This window comes from Bos mutus, chromosome 1 (genome assembly GCF_027580195.1).
Source record: "Bos mutus isolate GX-2022 chromosome 1, NWIPB_WYAK_1.1, whole genome shotgun sequence".
In the NCBI taxonomy this organism is placed as follows: Eukaryota; Metazoa; Chordata; class Mammalia; order Artiodactyla; family Bovidae; genus Bos; species Bos mutus.
Genome location: NC_091617.1, coordinates 1,531,857 through 1,552,314, shown reverse-complemented (window position 1 = coordinate 1,552,314; position 20,458 = coordinate 1,531,857). Strand labels below are relative to the sequence as shown.

Below are 20,458 nucleotides of genomic sequence, written 5' to 3'. Positions count from 1 at the left end.
TGGAGCCCTTGTGAATGGTCTTAGCACCCTTTGAAAGGAGGCCCCAGAGAGCTCCCTCACCCCTTCCACCTCTTGGGGAGGACTCAGCAAGAAAGCCTAGTTATGAACCAGGAACCTCCTGAGAGGCCAGATCTGCTGGTGCTTTCATCTTGGACTTCCCAGTATCCAGAGCTGTGGGAAAGAAATGTGTGTCAATAAGCCACCCAGTCTTCTGCATTCTATTTACAGCAGCCTGAAAGAAATAGGATTAAATGGTTCCCTTTTAGAATGCAGGTGTCTCTGAGAGAGTGCCACCAGTTCAGGTCCCTGAGCTAAAAACATTAAAAGCTTCTAGAAATTCTTTCTTCCTGGCGGGAGACAGCAGGGAGATCAAACCAGAAGTTGGGGCTTCCCTGGTGGTCCAGTGGTGAAGAATCGGCCTTGCAATGCAAAGGACATGGGTTCCATCCCTGGTCCAGGAAGACCCCACGTGCTGTGGAGCAACTAAACCATTTGCCACAACTCCTGAAGCCCGTGTGTCCTGGAGCCTGTGCTCCACGAGAGAAGCCACTGCAGTGAGAAGCCCATTCACCTCAACGCAGAGTAACCCCAGCTTGCCAGAACTAGAGAAAGCCTGAGCACAGCAACAAAGACCATCACAGCAAAAATATAAATAAATCTTTTTAAAAAAAAAAAAAGAAGAAGCTGTCCAGAAGTTAAAAAAAAAAAGAAAAAAGACTTCACATCTCTTCTCTATCTACTTCTGACGTGTCAGCCTCTGAGTTTAGCCTTGAAAAAAATGCATTGTAAGGTTTTCGAGATAATTGGGTTTCTGGAAATGAAAGCCAGGGATTTTTGTTTTTATTTCTGTTTTTAATCATTAGAAGTTATACTATACTCTTCATGTTTCAATTGGTAAAATCCAGTTCTTGCCTTCAGTGAGCTCAGCTTCTAATACAACAAAAGAATAGAGACAAGCTGTCAGCAAACCCAGCACCCAAAGAAAAGTAAACAATTACTAAAGTAAAAACAGAGTCTTTGTTCAGTTTCTATTGAAACTCCTATTCACATGGCAAATTTTTCATAAGGCCCTTTTATAAGGAATTTGTAACCGTGCTGGAAATACAGGCTGTATGTATGTACTCTTTTAATTCCCTTTATTTTGCTGGAAACTATTGTTACCAACTCCATGCTCACTCTGCTCACCACACAACACGCCAGTAAATCAGAGACAAGATATTGAGCCAAGGAAAAATGACTTTATTTGAAAAACCAGAAAACCGAGAAGATGGCAGACTAATCTCTCAAAAATAAACTTCTTATCAGGCTCTGAACGCCAGGTTCTTTTATAGAGTAGAGAGGGAGAGGAAGTGAGGAAGTAAAAAGGCTATTAATTTGCATTTCTCTGATAATGAGTGATGTTGAGCATCTTTTCATGTGTTTGTTAGCCATCTGTATGTCTTCTTTGGAGAAATGTCTATTTAGTTCTTTGGCCCATTTTTTGATTGGGTCGTTTATTTTTCTGGAGTTGAGCTGTAGGAGTTGCTTGTATATTTTTGAGATTAGTTGTTTGTCGGTTGCTTCATTTGCTATTATTTTCTCCCATTCTGAAGGCTGTCTTTTCACCTTGCTAATAGTTTCCTTTGATGTGCAGAAGCTTTTAAGGTTAATTAGGTCCCATTTGTTTATTTTTGCTTTTATTTCCAATATTCTGGGAGGTGGGTCATAGAGGATCCTGCTGTGATGTATGTCGGAGAGTGTTTTGCCTATGTTCTCCTCTAGGAGTTTTATAGTTTCTGGTCTTACGTTTAGATCTTTAATCCATTTTGAGTTTATTTTTGTGTATGGTGTTAGAAAGTGGTCCAGTTTCATTCTTTTACAAGTGGTTGACCAGATTTCCCAGCACCACTTGTTAAAGAGATTGTCTTTAATCCATTGTATATTCTTGCCTCCTTTGTCGAAGATAAGGTGTCCATATGTGCGTGGATTTATCTCTGGGCTTGAGGTACCATTTCACACCAGTCAGAATGGCTGCGATCCAAAAGTCTACAAATAATAAATGCTGGAGAGGGTGTGGAGAAAAGGGAACCCTCTTACACTGTTGGTGGGAATGCAAACTAGTACAGCCACTATGGAGAACAGTGTGGAGATTCCTTAAAAAACTGGAAATAGAACTGCCTTATGATCCAGCAACCCCACTGCTGGGCATACACACTGAGGAAACCAGAAGGGAAAGAGACACGTGTACCCCAATGTTCATCGCAGCATTGTTTATAATAGCCAAGACATGGAAGCAACCTAGATGTCCATCAGCAGATGAATGGATAAGAAAGCTGTGGTACATATACACAATGGAGTATTACTCAGCCATTAAAAAGAATACATTTGAATCAGTTCTAATGAGGTGGATGAAACTGGAGCCTATTATACAGAGTGAAGTAAGCCAGAAGGAAAACATAAATACAGTATACTAATGCATATATATGGAATTTAGAAAGATGGTAACAATAACCCGTTTAATAGACAGCAAAAGAGACACTGATGTATAGAACAGTCTTATGGACTCTGTGGGAGAGGGAGAGGTGGGAAGATTTGGGAGAATGGCAATGAAACATGTAAAATATCATGTAGGAAACGAGTTGCCAGTCCAGGTTCGATGCATGATGCTGGATGCTTGGGGCTGGTGCACTGGGACGGCCCAGAGGGATGGTATGGGGAGAGAGGAGGGAGGAGGGTTCGGGATGGGGAACACATGAATACCTGTGTATGGATATTTTGATATTTGGCAAAACTAATACAATTATGTAAAGTTTAAAAATAAAATAAAATTGGAAGAAAAAAAAAAAAAAAGGCTATTAATCTTGCAAGTATCTCCTGGAATGGCCAACCTTGGAGGGGTTGGGGGAGGGTGTGTGTTCATTTCTTCCTTCCTATAGTCAGCTGTTCACAGGTGGACAGCATCCTGAACAAAGAAAGACACTTTGGTTTAATAGTAAAGGAGAGGGGCAGGGTACCCGCAGGCAGGCCATTATGTATAAATAGTATGCTCGTAGTGAACAAAAACAAATAGTATCCTCGTAGGAAGCAAAGGTTAAAGTCAAAGAAACAGATGCAATGTGGAGTCAGATTTTGTTCTTCCCTGCAACACTATTTTGGTTTCTCAAATTCAGAAATATGTCATCAATTATGATATATTCAAATTAAACTAAGATGAGTCTGGGATGGCCCCACCAGAGGCAGGCTATGGTGTATATCCTTGAGGTGAGATGAGCCGCTCGGGGAGGGCAGCCCAGGTGTGTGAATGGAGAAGTGATTCAGAGGAGAACCCCAGGCAGCTAGGGCCAGAAATCACATTGGGTCTTACTGTAGATGGCTGGTGTGTTCGTTTGCCAGGGCTGCAGTAACCAAGTACCATAAACTGGATGGATGAAGCAATAGAAATGTGTCGTCTTGAGGTTCTGAAGGCTAGAAGTCCAAGATCAAGGTGTCAGCAGGATTGGTTCCTTCTAAGGACCAAGAGGAAGGATCTGTTCCAGGCCTCCCACCCAGCTCCTGGTGGGTGCTGGCCAATTTTGGATCCTTTAGTATATAGAGGCATCAGCCCAATCCCTGCCTTCATCTTTATGTGGCATTCTGTGTGCCCGTCTGTGTCTAAATGTCCTCTTCTTTTAAGGACACCAGTCATACTGGATTGGGGCCCATGCTAATAACCTCATTTACGTTGATTACATCTAAAAAGACCTTCTGTCTAACCAAGTCACTTTTGAAAGTACTAGGGTTTTAGGATTTTGATGTAAGAATTTGGGAGGACAAAATTCAACCCATACAACTGGTTTATCTTTAAAAAAAGAAAAAAAGAATGCGGGATGGTTTGCATATCATTTAAACTAGGGAATTCAGGGAATAAAGCAGTTTGCCAGGACCATGGTCAGTCCTTTCCCTTCCCCCTCCTCCCCACTTAGAATGATCTCAGGGTCACCTGAGGTGACGTGGGAGGAGCATCTGCTTCCTTTATCCTCCTATTTTGAGCCTGAAGTAAAGATTATAACCAGTAAGTGGCAGGTGGCGGGGTGGGGTGGGGCGATGGGAAATGATGTCCCTTCACTGCTGAGGCATGTTCTTAATTTTTTCTCTGTTACTAGTTTTCAATTTCTAGTCAGTATGACTTCGAGTTCCTCCGAAATCTTGAGTCACAGACAACTTATTGTGTTCAAGTTCGAGGGTTTCTTTCTGATCGGAACAAAGCTGGAGAATGGAGTGAGCCTGTCTGCGAGCAAACAACCATTGACGGTGAGTCTTGAGACGCACCATCTGCAGCTCTGTGTCTCTGAGCACCCCCCTTTTTTTTTTACATGTGGGTAATGGTGGTGGGGCCCCATGCTGCAAGGCTTGTGAAATCTGCATTCCCCAAACAGGGACTGAACCCGTGTCTCCTACAGTAGAGCAGAGTCCTGACCCCTGGACCGCCAGGGAATTCCCTCCTCTGAGCATCTTAAGTGGCTTTAGAGACTTCCACCGAGTGTGCCGGCTGAAAGGCTCCTTGGAGATTATCACCCAGCTCAAACTCCAGTTCATCTCTGACTGATCCACCAGCTCAGATGCATACAAGGAGGTCTGATCCTGGCTCTTTTCATTTATGGAGTCCCTTTGGAAAGCAAAGCAGTGATCTGGGGATTGCAGAATACAGAGGAGAGCAATTGTAATAAAAGAATTCCCTCTGGAGTTTGAGGGAGACTGGAAGCCTGTATTTGTACGGTTGGGTCGCTGTCCTGTGCAGCTGAAACTGTCACAACATGGTTAATTGGCTATGAAAGTGAAAGTGAAGTCCTCAGTCGTGTCCGACTCTTTGCGACCCCATGGACTGTAGCCTATCAGGCTCCTCCGTCCATGGGATTTTCCAGGCAAGAGTGCTGGAGTGGGGTGCCGTTTCCTCCTCCAGGGTATCTTCCCGATCCAGGAATCGAACCCAGGTCTCCCGCATTGCAGGCAGACGCTTTACCGTCAGAGCCACCAAGGAAGCCAATAATTGGCTATACTCCAATATAAAATAAAAGGTCTGAAAACAAAAAGCAACAAGAATGATGCCCAGCAACTGAGTATTCATATGCAAAAAAAAATATTTCCTCCAGAGAGAGGGGAAAACTTTACATCTTCTGTGTCACTGCAGTCCCGAGGCCGCTGTGTTGCTGCCGTCATGATACTTCATCACTTCAGCTTATCAAGTTCTTCCCGAATGTGGGTTTTTGTCATTGGACGTATTTCTTGCCCAATTTTGCGTTGTCTTATCAAAGAAAAACTGATTTGCTAGGAAGAGCTTCAGGATCTTTACCAGTTTGTTGTTTAAACCGTTGGTGTGTCCAGGATATGCCTTTCTCTAGACCCCTTAACTACTTAATGGTCACCAATCCATAGGAACACACTGGACTGTTTTGTAAGCTGTTGTGTTTGACTGTCCGCAAAGTCACCGTGAAAGACTTTTTGGCAAATCTCAGCTGAAATCAACACCCCGTGCCACGTGCTTATTGTCCCAGCTGTGTCCCATGAGCGCTTATGAAGCGTTTCTCAGAACAAGAGCCCTGTGGTCAGATGGGCCTGGACACGAAGGCTCACCCCATCTCCCTCTCAAAAAAACACGCTATATATGAGCATTTTTAGCACATTTGATCTTTCAGTACCTTTTTTGAGAAGGAGCATTTCCAAGAACACAGCTTGAGAAAAACAAGCCCACAATAGAATGGGAAAGACAAGATATATATTCAAGAAAACTGGAGATATCAAGGGAATATTTCATGCAAGGATGGGCACAGTAAAGGACGGAAACAGCAAGGACCTCACAGAAGCAGAAGAGATGAAGAAGAGGTGGCAAGAATACATAGAAGACCTGTACAAAAAAGATCTTCATGACTGGGATAACCATGATGGTGTGATCACTCACCTAGAGCCAGACATCCTGGAGTGTGAAATCGAGTGGGCATTAGGAAGCTTTACTACTAACAAAGCTAGTGGAGGTGATAGAATTCCAGCTGAGCTGTTTCAAATCCTAAAAGATGATGCTGTGAAAGTGCTGCACTCAATATGTCAGCGAATTTGGAAAAGTCAGCAGTGGCCACAGGACTGGAAAAGGTGAGTTTTCATTCCAGTCCCAAAGAAGGACAATGCCAAAGAATGTTCCAGCTACTGTACAGTTGTGTTCATTCCACACCCCAGTAAGGTTATGCTCAAAATCCTTCAAGCTAGACTTCAGCAGTATGCGAACCAAGAATTTCCAGATGTACAAGCTGGGTTTAGATAAAGCAGACGAACCAGAGATCAAATTGCCAGCATACATTGGATCATAGAGAAAGCAAGGGAATTTCAGAAAAACATCTACTTCACTGACTATGCAAAGCCTTTGACTGTGTGGATCACAACAAACTGTGGAAAATTCTTCAAGAGATGGGAATACTGGACCACCTTACCTGAGAAACGTGTATGCTGATCAAGAAGCAGCAGTTAGAACCAGACATGGAACAACTAACTGGTTCAAAATTGGGGAAGAAGCATGTCAAGACTGTATATTGTCACCCTGCTTCTTTAATTTATATGCAGAGTATATCATGTGAAATGCTAGGCTGGATGAATCACAAGCAGGAATCAAGATTTCTGGGAGAAGTATCAACAACCTGAGATATGCAGATGATATCACTCTAATGACAGAAAGTGAAGAGAAACCACAGAGCCTCTTTATGAGGGTGAAAGAGGAAAATGGAAAAAGCTGGCTTGAAACTCAGCCTTCAGAAAACTAAGATCACGGCATCCAGTCCCATCACTTCATGGCAAATGGATGGGGAAAAAGTGGAAACAATGACAGATTTTATTTTCTTGGGCTCCAAAATCACTGCAGATGGTGACTGCAGCCATGAATTTAAAAGACGCCTCCCTGGTGGCTTAGATGGTAAAGAATCCGCCTGCAGTGCAAGAGACCTGGGTTGGAAAGAACCCCTGGAGGAGGGCATGGCAACCCACTCCAGTATTTTTGCCTGGAGAATCCCCATGGACAGAGGAGCCTAGCCAGCTACAGTCCTTGGGGTCACAAAGAGTCAAACATGACTGAGCATTTAAGCACAACGCAGCACAGCTCCTTGGAAGAAAAGCTATGACAAACCTAGACAACATATTAAAAAGCAGAAACATTAGCTTGCCGACAAAGGTCTGGATAGTCAAAGCTATGGTTTTTCCAGTAGTCATGTATGGATGTGAGAATTGGACCATAAAGAAGGCTGAGTGCCAAAGAATTGATGCTTCTAAATTATGGTGCCTGTGAAGACTCTTGAGAGTCCCTTGGACTGCAAGGAGATCCAACCAGTCAATCCTAAAGGAAATTAACCCTGACTATTCATTAGAAGGACTGATGCTGAAGCCAAAACTCCAATGCTTTGGCCACCTGATGCCAAGAGCTGACTCATTGGAAAAGACCCTGATGGTGGGAAAGATTAAAGGCAGGAAAAGAAGGCACTGCAGAGGATGTGATGATTAGATAACATCCCCAAGTCAGTGAACATGAATTTGAGCAAATTCTGGGAGATAGGGAAAGACAGGGAAACCTAGCATGCTGCAGTCCATAGAATCTCAAAGAGTCAAGCACAACTTTGCCATAATTTCAGCCTTCCCTAGTGGCTCAGTGATAAAGAATCTGCCTGCCAGTGCAAGAGACGCATGTTTGATCCCTGGGTTGGGAAGATCCTGGGAAAAGGAAATGGCAACCTGCTCCAGTTATTCTTGCCTGGGACATCCCATGAACAGAGGAGCCTGGTGGGCCATAGTCCAGAGGGTCACAAAAGAGTCGGACACAACTTAGTGACTAAACAACAAACAACAAGTAGCCACTTAACAATCCATTTTTGTATTTTTTTCTGGACACTGAGTCAGGCTTACCAGCCTGGAGTCTCCTGATTGAGGTTTCTTTCCCTTGTTTTCTAGTTGAACAAAGTTACTTGCCCAAATCCAGAAATCTCTCATCTCACCTGGTCACGTGATTTTTCCAGTGTCATCCAAAAGTATTCTGCAGTAATATTAAGCACGGTTTCTCAGGATGACAGAGCCGCATAGAAGATGGAGTCTTGCTGTCTCTCTAGAGGGGATTCCCTGCCTCTCTGTTTTTTCTGTAGCCTCCAGCTAGTGCCGAGGCACTGCTGTCCAAGGCTAAGTTCCACCTGCCTGTGTTCCACCTTGTGGCTGAGCCTCTCAGCAAGTGCCTCTAAATAACAAAAGCCTGCCTTAATAAAAACCAAAAAAAAAACCTTTTTTTTTGGCTGCCCCGCAAGGCTTGTGGGATCTTCGTTCCCCAACCAGGGATTGAACCCAGGCTCTTGGCAGTGAAAGCGCAGAGTCCTACCCACTGGCCCACCAGAGAACTCCCAGAAGCCTACCTTTTTATTCCACTCGTGAATCATTTGTACCTGAATGAGAATTCTGTGCCCTGGGAGCACCCATCATGTTTAAATCACTAGAATCCTGACTTTGGGATCTTCGCTCTTTCCTCTTAAACACCTGCCAACTGCTATCTCCAGGCCTGAGTATGTGCCTGGTTCCGTGTCCCATCCTTCCCTGCTGTGAATTCCAACACAGTGAGTGACTTGGGGCAGATCCTGAACTGCCCACTGCCTCCGTTGACTCATCTACAAGATGAGAGTAATCAAAGGTGTCACCCAGGACAGTGCCAGGCACAGAGTCAGCCCGCAATACAGGTTAGGTGTCATTACTGTAATTAATAAGGACATTATTCACATCATACTTTTAGGGACCTCCCTGATGCTCCAGTGGTTAAAAATCCACCTTCCATTTCAGGCAATGCAGGTTTGATCCCTGGTTGGGGAATGAGGATCCCACGTACTACAGGGCAGCTTAGCCCTTGAGCTACAACTACTGAGCCCATGTACTCTAGAGCCCTGCAACTAATACCTGACAGCCAAATAAAAAAAAATTTTTTTTAAATAAAATCACACCTTTAAATATTACTTAAGGCTTATGTCATGAAACATGGCATGAGGCACACACTTGAACCAAAAAGAAAAGTATTTCAAATATCTTCTAACTCTAAACGATCACTCATTAACTAACAAAATCCAGACATTTTATAAAAGAAAATAGCCGACTGAAAACCTGCTTTTGTCAAACATCAGTTTAGGGTTTTGTTTGTTTGTTTGTTTAAATGTAGTTCTGTTGAAACCTCACAAGTTTTCAGTGAAAGTGTGGAAAGGTTCTTTTCCCTTTTCCCAGAAGGAAGGTGAAGGTTCAGAGAGATGAAGTAACTTGCCGGAAGTCAGCTCAACCAGTAAATAACAGGAAGTAACATCTCCACCCATGCCTACAGATTGATCCCATACAGAAGCCACGGCAAGACTTGCCCTAGGGTGAGACAGGAAAAGGGAGCTCACCTGAGGCATGACCAGCCAGACTGAGGCAAGTTAAGAGCTTCACACAGAGAGTGTTGGTTACTAGTTCAGTTCAGGACCAGATTCTTCCGCAAGTCACAGTCTGTGTAAAGCAGTATCCCCTCTCCTTCCCTGGGTTCAATCCCTGGGTCGGGAATATCCCCTGGAGAAGGAAATGGCAACCCACTCCAGTATTCTTACCTGGAGAATCCCATGGACAGCGGAGCCTGGTGGGCTACAGGCCAGGGGTCGCAAAGAGTCGGACACGACTGAGCGACTTAACTGTCTTTCTAACTTTCTCTCCTTCCCCATTCCCCCTTCTTGGTAAGTCACAAAAGCATCTTTTAAATTTTATTACCATCAACCGATTGTACCCACGGAATAATGTCCTGTGTAAGATGCTGAAACCTCTGGGTTGGAGGCCCAAGGAGACCCAGGAGCTGCCCCCAGGGGAATCATCACAGTGTTACCAACCGTGCCAGGGTGGGGCCCAGGAGTCAATGTTTAATGAATATTTAATGAGTAATTCTGATGTATGGCAAATTAGAGAGCCACAGAAATATTAAGTGGAAAGATAGAGAGATGAGTAGATGGGTCCTGGAACTTCCTCCAGAGCTGGGACGTCAGATCGCAAGGTGACCTACCATCATCAGCTCTCGTAAAGCCTGGGGGCCACCCCAACCAGTTCCCTTGCCCCACGACCCTGTATCCACCCAGAAAACCCATCTGAGTTGAATCTGCTAAGGCATCACCACTCGATTCTAGTAACTGAAATGAGAATTCATAGGGTGCAGGGATAAGGAGTGAGTTCCCTGAACTCAGCCAGGGCACATCCTGGACAGGCTGCAAGGTCACTGCCCGTGTTAATCACAGTGCAAGAGGGGGCAGCAGGCCTGTCCAGCCTCTTCCCCATGACGGGTGCCCTCACCATTCACTAGATGTTTAAGGAGTGTCTATGGCCACGCAGTGTGCCAAGTGCTGGGAGAGGCCAGTAGGGGGCCTGCCGTCCAGGTGGCTCCAAGACTGTGTGCCCATCAGGGTTCTTTGATCTGCCCTGGGGAAGTAAGAGTTGACACTTTGCTGCAATCCCCATAGAGGGACCTGCTCTTCCAGGGCAGGGTTCATTCTCCTGGCCTCTCTCAGCACCAAATGCTTTCAGTTTGCATCAGGAGGTGGTGCTGGCTGACAGGGCCGGTCACAGGGAGGCCAGGAGGGCAGCTGGCAAAGGGGCCTGGTGCTAAATGAGGGGAGCTGGGCCACCCAGGGTGACTCCCTGGAGACAGTCCAAGATACAGCTGGACATCAGTTAAGGTGGTAAAAACAGATTTGATTCATTTCGTGACTAGAGGAGGGGAAAGAGCTGATGGGGCATTTTAAAGACAGAACTGGGAATCGGGACGAAAAGAGGTCGGGGTCACGGAAGTGACAGATGACCGAAACTGGGTGGATGCATGGGGTGGTGGTAATGCACTTAGGCTGTTCTCTGCGTCTGCTGCTAACTGGCTTTTACCACCTGCGGTGTTCTTCCCACTGGGACTGAGACAGGGACTCTTCCTCTGTCACAACGCTCCATCCTGATGATGACATGTCAAAGGATTGGCTTCTAGATCCTTGAGAAAGACACTCCTGGATTGTAGGAGCTAATTTAGGTCTCACTGGGAGAGCGGAAGGCTTTCCAGCCCTGAGCTTTTTAGGAAATGCACTAAGAAAGGAACGTCAGGAGTTGGTAGAACAAAGGTGGATTCTTTCGGTAGCCTCGGGTTTTTCCAGACAGGAGCTCCCAGAGATGCTGGGGAGGGAGGGGGCCACCCGGAGATCAGCTTTAGGCTGCTGGGCACCGCACTAGCGTTAGGGGAGGTCTCTGCGCACAGGTAGTCAGGGGGGGGTCCCCTGTGCAGTTCTCAGTACAAAATGCTGTAGCACGTGTGTGTCACTGGGGCTCTGGAGCCCAGGGAGCCCCATTTTCTGCTGATGGAACAGCAGAACATGGAGCTGATAGCTCCCCTGTGGGTAGATAATGGGGATCAGAGTTCGTGCAGCTGCTGCTTTTGGGGGCATATCAGCATTCATGCCCCAGAAACCCAACTTGGAGGATGGTAGGAAAGGGTGAGACTTGAAAACCTCCAGATCCTCAAATAGCTGCTGTGTTTCCTTCTGAGACACACCTGTGCCCTCCACCCCAGCCCCGCCCCAGCGGTAAGGGGTTACCATTAGAAGATGATGGTGAAAAGAGCATTAAGGTCACCGTCACCCAAGCCGGGCATGACGCAAATATGACCCAGCCCTTTATTCCTGCAGAAACCACCCCGTCCTGGATGGTGGCCAGCGTCCTGGCAGCCTCCGTGTGCGCCGCTCTCCTGCTACTGCTCGGCTGCTTCTTCCTGCTGCGGTGTGTTTACAGGAAGGCAAGGCACGCCTTCCCCCCGAGGAATTCTCTTCCGCAGCACCTGAAAGAGGTAGGTAGCGGCATGGAGCCAGATGTGGATGCGTAAGAAGACGCTGACCTTTACAGTCAGAGCCGCCTAACTCAGCCCGGCGTGGTTTCTTGGAGGATGACACAAGTCTTGCATGCAGGTCCCGTTCCTGGTGCCCTTCCAGATAAGTCTGAGCTCAGGGAACAGCTCTATAGGGAGGGGGCGGGGGGCAGAGGTTTTGTTCCTAAAAGCCCTCCCTCCAGCCTGGATGTTTGTTCCTTCCCTGACCTTCCATGCCTGGAGCCCCAAGTCATCAGAGAGCCAAGGGGCTGGTCCCGGAGCAGAAAGGGACCAAGCCAAGCTCAGAGCAGAAAAGATGGGAAAGAGGGGAGAACAGCCAGGGACAGTGGAGGGGCAGGAGCAGTGTCAGAGTGGGGAGTGTCTGAGAGCGACTGAAATTACAGGATGTGTGTCCCAGGCTTTAGGAAAGCAGTTCTTTTTTTTCCTCCAGAAAAGTGGAAAAACAAAAAAAAAAGGAACGTGAAAGTTGCTCAGTCATGTCCAACTCTTTGTGACCCCATGGACTATACAGTCATAGAATTCTCCAGGCCAGAATACTGGAGTGGGTAGCCTTTCCCTTCTCCAGGGGATCTTCCCAACCCAGGGATGGAACCCAGGTCTCTCACATTGCAGGCAGATTCTTTACCAGCTGAGCCACCAGGGAAGCCCAAGAATACTGGAGTAGGTAGCCTTATCCCTTCTCCAGGGGATCTGCCCAACCCAGGAATTGAACCGGGGTCTCCTGCATTGCAGGTGGATTTTTTACCAACTGAACTACAGGAAAGCTACTTTCAAAACGTTTGGGTAGAAGAAAGAATGTACCTGGATAGAGCCTGTAGGACAGAAGTGGCTTTAAGAAATGAAATCTTATATTCTCATTAGAAATGAAGTGAAAGGAAATGTGAAGTGAAGCCCGCGTCTCCCCTGGGCTGGGTGTGGGCTCCCCCAGGAAGGAGGCACAGTTCGGATGGAGCAGTTCCTTCAGCTCAGGGAACCTCCCAGGGTAGGGGGTGGGGGGACCCCCACTCCCAGCAGCCTAGGGAGCAAGCCCCTACTTCCTAAAGATTGGGGTGAGGGTGGTACATCGCAGCGTCCACTCCAGCCTACACGTAAACCGCTAGGACCCAGGGGTGCAGCTTCTCTAAAAGCCGAGTCGATCTCCTCCCCCGGGGAAGGTTACAAGAGGAAGGTTAAGGGAACAAGGGCCAGCCCCGCCACTGCAGCTGGTCCCAAAGGCACAAGTGACACCCGTGATCTCACTGCTCTGCTGTCTCTTCTCGCCTGACCAGCCACTGCTGACCTGACAGGGGCGATTCAGACCCTCCACTCTGCGAGGACTGAGCCCCTGGTCACAGGACACCAGAGACCCCGGCTCTTGTGCTTCTCCACGTGCCATGAGAATTGGGCAGGAGTCGCCCCTCCCCCCGGGCCCCATCATGTAGCAGCAGCCTTTTCTCCTCCTGATGACCCAAGTAGTGACTCCTGACTGCATTCCTGGCCGGCTAATTTTTTGGCACAAGGATCCTGACGTGAGAAGGTGGCAGCTATAACTTATAGTTTGATGGAATCCCTAATGTGTCCCCTCGTGGGAATGTCCCTCTCTGGGATAATAACTGTTTTAGGCTTTGTAACCAAGATTGAGGTAGTATGCGGTTGTTGGTCTTTAGTCACTAAGTCGTGTCCAACTCTTTTGCAACCCCATGGACTGTAGCTTGCCAGGCTCTTCTGTCCATGGGATTTTCCAGGCAAAATAATGGAGAAGGTTGCTGTTTCCTTCTCCAGAGGATCTTCCCAACCCAGGGATCTAACCTGTGTCTCCTGTATTGGCAGGCAGATTCTTTACCTATGAGCCACCACGGGAGCCCCAAGATATTACATACTTATATAACCTTTGCCTTTAGCTTCTCTTCTTTTCTCAGCTGTTTGTAAGGCCTCCTCAGACAACCATTTTGCCTTTTTGCATTTCTTTTTCTTGGGGATGGTCTTGATCCCTACCTCCTGTATAATGTCATGAACCTCTGTCCATAGTTCTTCAGGCACTCTATCAGATCTAATCCGTTGAATCTATTTGTCACTTCCTCTGTATAATCGTAAGGGGTTTGATTTAGGTCCTACCTGAATGGTCTAGTGGTTTTCCCTACTTTCTTCAATTTAAGTCTGAATTTGGCAATAAGGAGAAAAGAAGAGAAGCTAAAGGCAACGGTGTAAATGAAAGATATACGCATTTGAATGCAGAGGTCCAAAGAATAGCAAGGCAAGAAAAGAAAGCCTTCCTCACTAATCAATACAAAGAAATAGAGGAAAACAATAGAATGGGAAAGAATAGAATGAGAGATCTCTTCAGGAAAATTAGAGATTTTCTAATTTCTAAATGCAAGGGAACATTTCATGCAAAGATGGGCACAATAAAGGAGAGAAGTGATATGGACCCAACAAAAGCAGACGATATTAAGAAGAGGTGGCAAGAATACACAGAACTATACAAAAAAGATCTTGATGACCCAGATAACCACAATGGTGTGATCACTCACTAAAGCCAGACACCCTGGAATGCGAAGGCAAGTGGGCCTTAGGAAGCATCACTATGAACAAAGCTAGTAGAGGTGATGGAATTCCAGTTGAGCTATTTCACATCCTAAAAGATGATGCTGTTAAAGTGCTGCACTCAATATGCCAGCAAATTTGGAAAACTCAGCAGTGGCCACAGGACTGGAAAAGGTCAGTTTCCATTCCAATCCCAAAGAAGGGCAATGCCAAAGAATGCTCAAACTACCGCACAATTGCACTCATCTCACACGCTAGCTAAGTAATGCTCAGAATTCTCCAAGCCAGGCTTCAACAGTAGGTGAACTGTGAACTTCCAGATACTCAAGCTAGATTTAGGAAAGGCAGAGGAACCAGAGATCAAACTGCCAACATCCACTGGATCATCAAAAAAGCAAGAGAGTTCCAGAAAACCATCTACTTCTGCTTTATTGATTATGCTAAAGCCTTTGACTGTGTGGATCACAACAAACTGTGGAAAATTCTGAAAGAGATAGGAATACCAGACCACCTGACCTGCCTCTTGAGAAACCTGTGTGCAGGTCAGGAAGCAACAGACAGAACTGGATATGGAACAACAGACTGGTTCCAAATAGGAAAAGGAGTACGTTAAGGCTGTATATTGTCACCCTGCTTATTTAACTTAATATGCAGAGCACATCATGCGAAATGCTGGGCTGAATGAAGCACACACTGGAATCAAGATTGCTGGGAGAAATATCAATAACCTTAGATACACAGATGATACCACCCTTATTTATGGCAGAAAGTAAAGAAGAACTAAAGAGCCTCTTGATGAAAGTGAAAGAGCAGAGTGAAAAAGTTGGCTTAAAACTCAGCATTCAGAAAACTAAGATCATGGCATCTGGTCCCATCACTTCATGGCAAATAGATGGGGAAACAGTGGAAACAGTGACAGACTTTATATTTTTGGCTCCAAAATTACTGCAGATGGTGACTGCAGCCATGAAATTAAAAGACGCTTGCTCCTTGGAAGAAAAGTTATGACCAACCTAGAAAGCATATTGAAAAGCAGAGACATTACTTGGCCAACAAAGGTCCATCTAGTCAAGGCTATGGTTTTTCCAGTGGTCATGGATGGATGTGAGAGTTGAACCATAAAGAAAGTGGAATGCCAAAGAATTGATGCTTTTGAACTGTGGTGTTGGAGAAGACTCTTGAGAGTCCCTTGGACTGCAAGGAGATCCAACCAGTCCATCCTAAAGGAGATCAGTCCTGAATATTCATTGGAAGGACTGATGCTGAAGCTGAAATCACAATACTTTGGTTACATGATTTGAAGAACCGACTCACTGGAAAAGACACTGAGGCTGGGAAAGACTGAAGGCAGGAGGAGAAGGGGACAACAGAGGATGACCTGGCTGGATGGCATCACCGACTCAATGGACATGGGTTTGGGTAAACTCCAGGAGGTGGTGATGGACAGGGAGGCCTGGCATGCTGCAGTCCATGGGGTCGCAAAGAGTCGGACACGACTGAGTGACTGAACTGAGCTGAGCCACTAAGCATGCATGCACAGTTTTGTCAAAAGTGAAAAGGAGCAGGGGACTTCCTTGGTAGTCCAGTAGTTAGGACTCCATACTTCTACTGCAGGGGACACAGATCCCATCCTTGGTCGGGGAACTAAGATCCTGCATGACATGAGGCATGGCCAAGAAAACCAAAGCAAAACACAAAACAACAACAGATAGCTCGCAGGAACAAGCTGTAAGTGCAAGGAGCTCAACTCAGGCTCTGCGATGACGTAGGTGGATAGGATGGGGAGGGGAAGGAGGCCCAAGAGGGAAGGGAAGATACATAAATGTATGTATGTATACATATAGCTGATTCACTTCACTGTACAGCAGAAACTAACACCACATTGTAAGGCAATTAGACTCCAATTAGTAAATAACAAACAGAAAGGAACAGCTGAAATTAATATTAATAATACATTTTATGCAACACAATATATCCAAAATATCATTTCAACATGGAATCAGTAATTTTTTTCATTTGTCAAAACATCTACATTCTTTTTTTTTCATACAAAGTCCTCAAAATCTGGTGTGTGTTTTACCTCTCAGCACACGTAGAGTCAGACCGGCCACATTCCATGTGGCTGGTGGCTGCCGTACTGAATGGCACAGGGCTGAAGGCTGAACAGAGGGACACTCGGGGTGCTGGGGAGCACAGGAGAGTGACTTATTCCAAGGCACAGGTATCCCAAGCTGGCTTCCTTGAGGCAAGGATGCCCCAGGCAGCATCGGGACCATCCCTAAGTCTCCCTCCGGGTTTACAAGAGGAACTGTCAGAGGAGGACCTGTGATCACTAAGCAAAGGAGGTGCAGATTTATTGTCGAATTTTTTAAATTGTGGTAAAACACGCATAACGCAAAATTTGCCACCATATGCAGTTTTCAGCGTACACTTCAGTGGTATTGAGTAAATAGACATTGTTGTGCAACCCTCCTCACCCTCCATCCTCAGAACCTCTTTCGTCTCACAAAACAAACCGGATCCACTAAACAGAAGTCTCCCCCTCCCTTCTCCCCCAGCCGCTGGCCACCACCGTTACTCTCTGTCTGTGAATTTGCCTAGTCTAAGTACCTCATGTAAGTGGAATCATGCCCTGTTTGTCCTCGTGTGTCTGGCGTATTTCACCTAGCATAAGGTTCCTCAACAATGTGGTATGTATCAGAACTTCATTACATTTTGAGGCTGAAAAATTTGCATTATATGGATAGACTACATTCTGTCGGGTTGGCCAAAAGGTTTGTTTGGATTTTTCTGGGAGACGTAACAAAAACCCAAACAAATGTTTGGCCAACACAATATCTGTCCAGTCATATGTGGATGGGGTTTCCCAGGTGGTAAAGAATCCACGTGCCAATGCAAGAGACCCAGGAGACGTGGGTTTGATATCTAGGAAGAAACTGATCCATGCAAAGATCCCCTGGAGGAGGGCATGGCAGCCCACTCCAGTGTTCTTGCCTGGAGAATCCCCTTGGACAGAGGAGCCTGCGGGCCGCAGTCCGTGGGGTCGCACAGAGCCGGGCACAACTGAAGCGACTGAGCGCACACACGTATGTGTGGGTGGGCACTTGGCCCACTCCCACCTTTGGCTCTCGTGAATTATGGACTCTGAAGACAGGGGGATGTATTAATGTATCTCCCTGAGACACCGCTTTCAGTTCTCTCGGGTGTATACCCAGAAGTGGAATTGCTGGTTCATACGGTAATTCTGGTTTTAATTTTGTGAGGAACTGTCATACTCTTATTACATTTTTTTAAAAACAGCATTTTCCAGCCAGGAGTTCTGTAGAAAATTGTGAGCCCAGAAAAAGAAGTGGGAAAATTTGTTAATTAACTCTTTTTTTTTTCCCCTCCCTGCAGTTTATGAGCCACCCTCATCACAGCACTCTTCTCTTATTCTCCTTCCCACTGTCTGATGAGAATGAAGTCTTTGACAAACTGAGCGTCATCACAGAAGTGTCTGAAAGCTGCAAGCTGAACCCTGGGGCCGGCTGCGGTCTCACGACCTGACGTGGGCAGGGGTCCTTCCAGCTGATGTCCAAGGAGGGAGCACACTCAGCCGGGCGCAGTGACCCCCTCCTTGTCCTGTCTCCCCCCAAGGGCAGTCAGAGCAGCCAGCCAGGGCGGGCCGAGACCGCCTGAGTAAACCCCAGATGGAGAGCTCACGCAGACGCCGGGGCAGCGTCCACACTGCCAAGGAGCTGGACTCCAAATGCTCATGTGGCAAAACCTTGGGAACTTGCCACTTTTTAGAGGCCTTAATGATTTGAAAAAAAAGTTGGCCACTGTGATTTCCCTAATGGTCCATCCCAGTGGTTAAAAGACTCCATGCTTCCAATGCAGGGGGCACAGGTTCCATCCTTGGTTGAAAAACTAAGATCCCACATATCACATGATGTGGCCAGAAAAAAAAAAAAACAAAGGTTGAGGTTGGCCACCGGAGATATGATTCTCAGGTATGATTCTCCTGTGTATTCACTAATATAAAAAGGTTTTAGGGAATTCCCCAGCAGGTCCAGTGGTTAGGACTCTATGCTTTCACAGCCGAGGGCCGAGGTTCAGTCCCTGGTCACAGAACTCAGACCTCACAAGCCATGTGGCAAAAAAACAAAACCACCAAAAAAAAAAGTTTTAAATGGTTAGAAACAAAAATATATAAAATGAGGAAGAAAGACCAAGGCACCATGGAATCTGAGAGTGCCGACATTCTGACGGGAGAAATGGCGTCGACTCAGAAGTCGCTATCACCAAGCACTGTACAGAGTGCAGACTCTGGATTCTCAGGGACACTTGGACTGGGTTTATTTTTCTATGCAGACACGTTTCGTATAATGCTGGTGCTCAATTAAAGCCTTATTCTCTATTTAGTCCACGTGCGTTAAATGGCACTCCATCTGTGTGGCTGTTAGAGTGAACCAGGTCTCATATGCTGTCTTTACTGTTGACTCATTCAGTGGGTATTCCTCAGTCCCCGCTTGGCGGTCAGCCAGGGACTGTGCCAGGCACAGGGGCCCGACAGCAACTGGGAAGCTTCAGAAAATAGAAGGCCCTCAGCTTTGAATTCCAGGCTTGCCAGGTGGCTCCGTGGTAAAGAACCTGCCCGTCAATGCCAGAGATGCAGGAGACGCAAGTTCGATCCCTGGGTCGGGAAGATCCCCTGGAGGAGGAAATGGCAACCCACTCCAGTATTCTTGCCTGGAGAATCCCATGGAGAGGGGAGCCTGGCAGGCTACAGTCCATGGGGTCACAAAGAGTCAGACAGAACTGAGCAGCTGAGCACGCATGCATCAGCTTTGAATTCCACCTCAGACGCTTAACAGTTTCCTCATCTGTACATGAAGATGAAAAGACCCAAGGATTAGTGACACTCAGTGAAAAATGCCCACCCCGGTGCCATCACATAGCATTCACTCAATAAATGGTAACTCATCATCTCATGGGTATGACTGACTTCACAAACCTAGGTCAGCAACAAATGTCCCTTCCTCTGGGCCAGGTTGCTCAATCAAAGTTCCCCAAAATAAACATTTTTTGAAGTAATTTGACATTTTTTTTAAATGGAAACAACATGGGGGAGAGGTCAAAAGTTTGTTGACCTGTTCAGTGTTTTTAAACTACGTTCAGTGATGTGAGGGAGCAATCACCACGTTCTGGTTTCTCAGCCCCTGACTCGGGTTTGGAGCTAGTCTTAACGACAGGGGAGAAGTCAGTTCCCTTCCCCAGTTCAGCTCATCATCGCTGAAGGAGGCGTGACAGGAAGGCCATCAAGTTCTATGCACATGAATGTCTCTGACTTGGGAGAGAAGGAAAGGAATATTCCTTTATTGCCCATTATTCATCCAGTCCTTGCCTAAAGCCCTTCACGTGTCTCAGGAGTCTCCATCTTGGAAAGTGTGAACCCTTCTCCCTTTTTAGGGGCTTAAAATGCCACCTGCTCCTTTGCAGCCCCCTAGCTGCCGGGCTTTGAGTTGGGAGACGGGGAGGGGCGTGCAGGGCAGCAGTAGAGGCCAGGGTTCCAGTGGAAGCATCCAGTAGCCTGGGAGACTCGGCACCAGCAGTTAAGTGTTGAAAGGGTTAGTCGATCAGTTGTATCCAACTCTTTACGACCCTATGGACTGTAGGCCACCAGGCTCCTCTGTCCACGGGATTCTCCAGGCAAGAATACTGGAGCAGGTTGCCATTCCCTTTCGTAGGGGATCTTCCAGACCCAGGGATTGAATCCAGGTCTCTGACACTGCAGGCAGATTCTTTGCTGGGTTTGGTTTGGACATTGTTCCTGCCTTCGCCTCCCAAGGCTGTTCCTCCAGCCCTTCCTGAGATTCTGTGAGCTCCCCCAAATCAGGCTGAGACGCTCATTTTAGCCAGTCAGTTGCTAATGGTTGCAGCTAAAACCCTGAGCAGGCTTCCCAAAGCGAAGCAGAGTAGATATGGATTTTGCAGTCCTAAAAGCCCACCCAGGTGGGCATAGGGGTACGACAGGAGTGAGCCATCTCTGTGTGGTTCCCCAGCAGA

General features: G+C 46.6%; 1 protein-coding gene across 4 annotated transcripts in view; it reads left to right on the top strand.

Annotated features, from left to right (window-relative positions):
• IL10RB (interleukin 10 receptor subunit beta) overlaps positions 1-19,471 on the top strand; it is a 30,918-nt gene extending 11,447 nt beyond the window's left edge. The window contains exons 5-7 of one of the 4 annotated variants that reach the window (XM_005893346.3): positions 4,122-4,269; positions 11,691-11,848; positions 17,807-19,471. In XM_005893346.3, the coding sequence (XP_005893408.1) occupies positions 4,122-4,269; positions 11,691-11,848; positions 17,807-17,956 (456 nt within the window). In that variant the 3' untranslated portion in view covers positions 17,957-19,471. Of the gene's footprint in view, positions 1-4,121; positions 4,270-4,394; positions 4,708-7,938; positions 10,755-11,690; positions 11,849-17,806 lie in introns of those variants that run through there. The other 3 variants (XM_070366988.1, XM_070366949.1, XM_070366923.1) reach the window with 3 other exon arrangements.
• The last annotated feature ends 987 nt before the right edge of the window (positions 19,472-20,458 follow it).